At 47.2% G+C, this 8,117-nt stretch overlaps 1 protein-coding gene across 1 annotated transcript; it reads left to right on the forward strand.

The window, feature by feature from the left end:
• Window positions 1-7,182: 7,182 nt before the first annotated feature.
• BJ212DRAFT_1419177 (uncharacterized protein) lies at window positions 7,183-7,759 on the forward strand. Its single transcript, XM_041337602.1, has 2 exons — window positions 7,183-7,319; window positions 7,426-7,759. Exon 2 carries the CDS (start codon window positions 7,434-7,436, stop codon window positions 7,608-7,610), a length of 177 nt encoding a protein of 58 aa, XP_041184827.1. The 5' UTR covers window positions 7,183-7,319; window positions 7,426-7,433; the 3' UTR covers window positions 7,611-7,759.
• Window positions 7,760-8,117: the final 358 nt, after the last annotated feature.

The raw sequence follows: 8,117 nt of genomic DNA on the forward strand, positions 1-8,117 counted from the left end.
CACAAGTCGAGTGAATATAGAACGAACCAGGAGGACGATGAAGGGCGTTTCTGATTGAAGACGAAGGGGATATAGTCGCGCGAACGTCGTGGAATGAACCATTAGAATGGGGCTCGTGTGTATGGGCAAAACCGCACTTGTTGGCGAGCGCTCGATTGGGGAAGCTGTTTCTTCGCCAAAGATCCGCCAAACTTCATCATAAAGGTGCTGGAGATCCTCGTCACCGGGTGGAGGAGGACGACCATTGGAATTGAGAGCAGACATGATTCCGGTCAATTATCGAATTAGAAACTGGTTGGCCAAGTTGATCAGGACCTATGGCTGCGCAGCAGTCTAATACTACCTGGAGACCAACCAGATGCAGATTTTGATGGTGGTCGACGTCAGGAACAGTGACAGAACACGATTTTCTGTGTTATCAGAAAACTTGGATCCCAGTGTTGGACGAGTAGGAAGACGAGACTGTTGCTTGGTGAGCGCTCAGGGAAGCCAAGCCAATAATCAGCGTCGGATTTCGGCTACATCCGGAGCTAAACTCATCCATTGCAGTGACCAGTCCACGTTTGATCTTTTTTCTCTGATCGCATTTGCACCAGAGCGTGCTGCTGTGTCGGGACAAAAACGCATTTTTCACCATCAGGATCTCGACCTGTGCCGTGTGCTCCGTATGATTCTTCACCGGAAGCCAAACCTGTGCGCATACCGAAGCTAAGCTCGTCGGTGCACGACATCAACGCTGAGAAACCCCCCTTTGGATCCAGGTAACCATGAGGAACATCAACACATCACTAATACTTGATCTGATTCATCAAATGTATAGATTTCTTACGCAAGACTCTGATGTCTGGACCCAGAACGCTTGGGACCATGTTCCGCCCCCTGAAGATCAAACTGAAACGATAACTGCATCATTGGCGAGGCAACGTCTTGCTCCAGTACCTGAAGATGACAAGAATAATTATAATGCAAAACCTGCGAAATATTGGTTCCTAAGTTTCATTTTTTCATCGCTCCATTCTCTCTGACGCTTTCGATTGGTAGGGATAATTTTACAAGACGAATGCCGACAATTTCTTCCGAAATAGAAAGTGGTAGGTATCACTCTTTCTGTCCTTAGTGATACCCTCACCCTTTTTGCTGAAGGTTACATCTTGAATTTCCAGAGCTGCTGGCAGCGGCAGAACCGATGTAAGGGATTGTACTTCATCAATGATTTCTCTTATGTAGTCAGGCAGGGATGTAACCATTTGCGAGATTGGATGCGGTGAGTGTCAATATCATCTTTGATGAAACACACCTAAGTCTTGTCTAGGTGCCGGCAACGCTGCATTTCCCCTCCTTACGGCGAATCAAAACCCAGATCTATCATCCACGCCTACGATTACTCAACCCACGCAGTAAAATTAGTACAGGTATTGCACAGGTAAACTATCCTCGTGTCTTCGGCTCAGTCCACGAGTAGACAAACGCTCTCTATAGCTCCCCGCCTGTTGGCAAGATAGATTGCAGCTGTCTGGGATTTATCCTCATTGGATACACTACCACCAGGAGTAGAGCCAGGGACTGTAGACATATTATCTTGGTGTTCGTTGCTCAGTGGCGCTCCACCCGGACGAATGGGGTAAAGCTATCGCTAACATTCATAAGGTATTTAAATGGTTTCACCAAGACGGTCACATCATCACCTGCCATTAGATGCTCAAGCCTGGTGGGCTTGTATTATTCCGCGACTATGGTAGACATGATCTCACGCAGCTGCGATTCAAATCCGGTCGTCTCCTTGAAGATAATTTTTACATCCGGGGTGATAAGACACGAGTCTATTTTCTTTGAGCTTGGTACGTCGCGAACGAAACTCAACCAACCGAGTTTCTTAATTCTGTTACTGTATTCAGACGAGCTTGCATTGATCTTCACCGGATCGCGCGCCTCGCCTGCTCAGAAAACATCAACAATGACAGAAATTGTAGATGAAGATGAAGATAACGAGCCAACGTCACTACCCGCGCCATCACAAAACTGCCAGTCTCGCCTCTCACATACCTGCGGACACCCCCAACGCAGGATCTGACGATAATCTCAGCTTACCCTCTTCAGGTCCATCTTCTGACGTACATCACAACCTCCTTCGTCCTCTGCTCCACTCCCCACCACACCCTCTGTTTACAATCGAACAACTCGGTGTCGACCGCCGGCTTCTGGTCAATCGGAAACGGCAGTTGAAGATGTATCGCATCTGGATGCAAGGAAAATTTCGTAAAGCTGAGTGATGCAAATGTGGCATGAGTCAAGCGATGTAGCCCAGGTAGCTGAACGTGTATGAATGCTCCTCCTGGTTAGATCATATCAAGTACACGTCTGGGAACTGAACATCTTAGAGCAATGAGCTACGAAGGTGGCTCTGTAATTTAGGTGTTGCCAAAGGTGATATATCTTTTCGACCTTTTCCGGCGAATTGAATTATGACAAGATGGTGCGGCGAATCATGTTCAACCACTACAGACCAATAGGCTCCCGCTGGCAAATTCATACGCTTTAATGCGTCAGTGATGCCATGCAAAGTCTGGTTTAGAGTTTCACATCCGTCATGCCTATTCCAAATTGAATGATCCCCCAATTTTCGATCCATATTCTGAAGCGCGGGTAATAAGGTGCAAATTCAGTTGCACACGAGCCTCATGTAGGAGAGGCAGATGACTGACCGCTTTAACAGTTTCAATTCTATAATAAGGATCACATTTACCAGCGATAGAGAATGATCAATCTCGCTCGTACTGCTTTGCATCAGGCTTTGTCCCGATAGAGCCGCCAGTGATAATATCTGTGCATCCGCTTATGTTGATGGTTCGGAGGTCGAGGATCACACTAGTGGGGTGCAAGTGTATAAGGGAAGGTAGGTGAGATCTTTTACAGGCTTAGGAGACTTTGACCAACCAACCGCATCACAGCCTACGCCGAGCTTGACCGGCTCCAGGCATACTTAAATTTTCGCACTCGAAAACTCTCAACTTCTTCCCCCGAGCTAACATAGCTCAGTAGAACACCCTTTGGGCGACGCAACAACCTACCTACCGTTGTTTGAAGCCCGCCGCCTCCTTGGTATGCCATTTTGCTTTACACCACCAATACAAGGTTTGAATTGATTGATCATTCCTAAGCATGTCTGGTTGGTTGCTGACTGAGTCCTGTATTTTATTTATCTGGGCGCTTCTCCTAGCAGGAAGTAAAGAACCTTACCCAGCCTTTGGATAAGCGCATGGATGAGGCTAGGCCGCACGCTAACTCATCAGATTTTTAGTCCTTCCCATCAATGGACGATTCCTGAGGTAACCCTCCCTCCGGATGCTCTCGGTCTTGACCGGCAACTAATGAGATACATCCCGTCTTTTAAGAGACTGAAACTTTTGTACCATCCCTAATTACCCAACAATTAGTTCGGACCAGGTTGAATCAAGTCCTTGAACCGTGGACCAGATTAACGGTTTGGTTCTCCTTATTGCCCAAACTTCGAATCGGACTTCGGTCGGATTCGAACCGCGGTTTAGAACTACTAGACCCGACCACCACTACACGGTGACAAAAGTTCCGACCTCGCTCGTCAGGGGGTACTTAGGCCACAAACCCATCAAGTGTGTCCTTCCGTTCAATGGCCTTAGTCACTGGTTTTGATTTATCTTCTTGGACAGAAGAAGTGCTGGTACCACCATCAATAGACACAACGACTTTCCCACCAGCCTTCCCCATCATGAAAAAGTTTGTGTCGCGCGACTCGCGCCTCATTCTACCAACACTACTGGGGGCTGATCACTCGTATCCAAGGCTCTTTATGAGTGCTGCAACAATACTCCAAATGAACAGAAATCGATGTATATACATATATAAAGGATGATAACAGTATCGACGAAAAATCGAAACTATGCAAACCACGTAACAGGCCATAAGTTACGGTCAGTACACAGTATACAGTTGTTACATTACCTACAAACAACTGACAGACTTGTGAGCTACGATACAAGACCACGCATGCGACTAGGATTTATGCATACTCCCACAAGCCTTATTCTATCTGTATCTCTCAGCTGCTAGAGTACACTCAGCTATAATAGGCTGTGGCCAGCGGGCACAGAAATAAAGTGTGAATGTAAGTTGAGATAAGCAAGTACTGAACGTGCAAGGTGACGAGGCGAAGTCATGATAGGTGCAGCAGCAGAGTGGAGGATAAACAAGAGATAAAGTGGAATTGATGACAATGCGAAAAGACGCAAGGGAATGTAAGAAGGGTGTGAGATTGTACGAGAAGGCGGGGCATAGTCTCAGATGATGTGGGTGCAGAAGGCTATTAAAAGTTAGAAGATGAGGATCCAGAGAAATGAAAAAATTTACATGCAAAAAGTAGTGATGGGCGCACGAGGTATGGTATACAAAAAGGAAGAGACAGAAGAAAAAAGTATCTTGGATGATGTGAGATCCGGAGTTGAGTGCAGGAAATGCAAGCGGGTAAATGTCGGCAGAAGAAGGCAGGAAAAACTGTCTTTGGTGAGAAAGAGAAAAACGATGTGTGAGGTGGGTGGGGATGGCAGAATGCAAGAGGCAGGAGCTGCAGGGTGTAGGCGGTCACAGCAGGGTATGGTAGGCAGCACAATGATATTGCAGTGGGTGGAGACAGTACTTAGGATGCAAGTAAGAGTCTCTGGGTAGTACTATTAATGCTAAGAGGAAAAGAAAGAAAAGTACTTATAAGGGCGGTGGCAGGCGAAGTAGAATTGTTAGCTAGGACATAGCAGGAGGGATGATCGAAAGAGGTGTGCAGTTCAATAACTTGGCGAAAATTCCAAGATAATATGTAACGTGATGAAGTCCATGCATGACATATGTAGATACCGAATGTGCATCACGCGCACTAAATCTGATACAACTGGCCATCTAGTTTCGGACGGGAAGTGCTGCACCAGCGTGTCCTGGTTGACGAATCTGTTATGTGGTACCTTGAAAGATCTCGTCAGTGCGAGACTCCGATTCTATGAAAATATTCTGCAACTTTGCGTGTTACATGACCTGGTTAGCGGGTATCTCGATATGGCCTACTGAACACAAGCATATAATATCTAGTATTTCCGTATTCACAACGTCGCGTTCCGTAAGATCTTACTCGACTCGTCTGTTCCATGTCAGATAACGCTGTGGAAGCCAATCGGGCTCCTTCCACTCTTTATCAGAAATCTCAGCAAAAATCATTTGCGCGATGACTTCGGCACTGGGAGTCATATAATGTATGAATTGAGCCTGAGACGGTGCAGTCTCACAATATGAGACTTACCATCCAAATGCGCGCGGCATTCCATGGCCAGAATATCCTGCAGCGATGTACTGTTTCTTGTACAGGTCTCCGTCTGAATTGGCTACGAATAAGTCTGCTACGGGACCAACCTAGCAAAGGACACATCAACGATGGTAGCTGCAAGAGTTGCTTGGACGTACAAATGGGTCCCCCATCTTCGTGTAGCCCATAATGCCAGTCTAAACCATCGTTAGGGATATCCTCACACACATAAAAGAGTACCTACCCATTCCATCTCAGGCTCTGAATCGGGGTCATATTTACCTTCGAATACAGACGGCAAGAACTCGCGAAGCGCTTTCCCAACAAGCGGGTGCGTTTCGGAGTCATCGTCCACATATAGCTCGTAACCGGGTGACACAGCTTCCCGGCCACCACCGATGATAACCAGCGGTTTTTCGGTGTCGTGTGTTACGGGTCGAGGGAACCAGTATGCAAACCCCTAAAAGAGAGATTGGTCACGACAAGACGGGCTGGGATGCAGTGGTTTACTTCGTTTCCGCTCCAGCTCGGTATCTTAATTTGACCTGTACCGACAGAAGCACGTGTGGCCATTACTTGTCCTCGAGTGGGTATAATTCCAGCTGGACCTGCGAGGAAGGGAAGGAGATAAGAGGAGTACGCATTCGTGGCATGGACGACGCGGGAGCACGATATGCTACCTCGGTTTGTCACGACTGTATAAGTGGAAGAGTTGTCGATCGTTTCATGCGTGACTGCAGTCGCTGGTGTCCGAGTGTGCAAGCTGAGAGAGGCGTATTGCCCAGCGTGTGCTTGAGCATGCTGGTACAGCTTTGTAACGAGTTTCAGCGGCCAGACATTATGCCCTGGCTCGCGGAATCCTGGGTAAGGGGCGCCATATTCCTGGTGACGAGTGCGTTGAATCAGACTAGAGAGATGACTAGCGAGAACAAGCACCTCCTCGACTTCCTCTTTCGAGAGCCATTCCACACTATCCAGATTGAGCTGTGCTTGACGTGCCATATCGAAGTCCTTGTGCGCATCTTGTACTTCCTTCCCTGTAAATAAGAGATTTACGTGTCCACCTTCTACGAGGTCGATGTCGCTCGTCCAGCCATTTTCCTCTATGATTTTGACCAGCAGAGAAGCGGTGTGTTGCTCGAGTTCATAGGACTTAATTGCCTCCACCGTATCGAATAATGCCTGACGATGAGAAAACTCGAGGAAAGCGGCCGGCGTAAGATGTCCACCATTCCTTCCTACAAACAATATTCTCTGCACGAGGGACTAAAGAAACACTTAGTGCTCCACGCACCGGTCGCTCCTGAGCCTGAAACGCGTCAGTACTGTACGAAAAACTTACAATCAGTATGGAACAAACTGACAAAAATCTCTCGCCTCAAGTATCACGATCCTGAGCGAGCGTTTGTCGGAAAGCGAGGCGTTATTCAAGAGTTCGATAAGGTGGTATGCAACGCCAACGCCAGTGATACCAGCCCCAATGATGCAGATGTCTGCTTCGCTAGGCAGAGGATCTTTTCTGCCTTGATCAGCGAGTGGATTTGCGTCCGGGGAGGAATCGATCCAGAAGGAGCGGGTTGGATTGCGAGATGGGAGTTTAGCAGGAGGAATCGGATGTTCCAATGGCGGTGTCTCGAGTACCTTCTGAGAATGTTCTAACTTGCCGAGTATCTGAGGGTTAACAGGCATTATCGACCAACTGAGAAGAAACAGACGACGAGAAAGGTCCAGTCTTTCATTTCCGTGAACTCGAGTCCAAAAGATAAGATAACATGACCATTAGCCTGTCGTGGTGTTCGAATTACAACCACAAATATCAATATTCAATATTCAAGTGGCGGTGACTTGGTTCGACTTCGTACATTTTTTGTCACTCTCTTCAAAATTTTTACTTCGCGGTCGTCAGCAAACACCACAGAGGCAATTGACGGAATGGGCAGTTAACTCGAAAGCAAAGTTTTCTCTAGTCTCTGATATCATCACTGCACTGCAAGACGTTGTAAGTGTCCAGTCTTGTAAGTTCAATCCTTACGCATCAATTGTGATTTTGCGCTCCAACCCCGATTATGTGACCTGTTCGACTCTCTCACTCCCTACGTTTGAAGCTGGCTTTATGGAACCGTGGCCTCATGTGAAGTTTAAGGCATTCCTGACGCGGTCAAATTGTGTCCTGGAGACCCTGATTTCAGGCTCTGGGACTGGGACCACAGATGAGCAGCGAGCGGAATATGTCGCCCTTGTCCCTTCCCTTAAAGTAGTGAGCGACTTGATTACTTGCATTCACTTCTAGTCATTACGCATGTTGGTCAGTGTTTTAGGGTACCACAATCTCCTTCATCCTCTCATGGGCCACTGTCTACCCCACAGTCTGTTTACAACTGAACAATTCGGTGTCTGCCACCGGCTCCTGGTAAACTATAAACGCCATTTGAAAATATATCGCATCTAGATGCAAGGAAAGTTTCATAAAGCTGAGTAATGCAGGCGTGGCATGAATAAAAAGTGACGGAACTCGGGTGGTTGACGGCCACCGACTTTCAAACGATAAGCCTGCTCCTCCTGGCAGGGTTTATGATCAAGTATACATCTGGGAATCGATTATTGGTCTTAGAGCGATGAAAATACTGGGCCCCTCCAAGACGTTCTGTTGCATGCAAGGTAACCTACATTTTAGACTGTATGATGATTTAAGTTAATTTCTAGATTATGCATATGACAAGGTGGTAATTGCGAGGTACAGCAGAAATATGCCTGCCAGTTATATTCCGTCACTACAGATCAGTAGGTTCCAGCTGGC

The sequence above is a fragment of the Suillus subaureus genome, assembly GCF_016647635.1.
Source record: "Suillus subaureus strain MN1 chromosome Unknown BJ212scaffold_580, whole genome shotgun sequence".
Lineage (NCBI taxonomy): Eukaryota > Fungi > Basidiomycota > Agaricomycetes > Boletales > Suillaceae > Suillus > Suillus subaureus.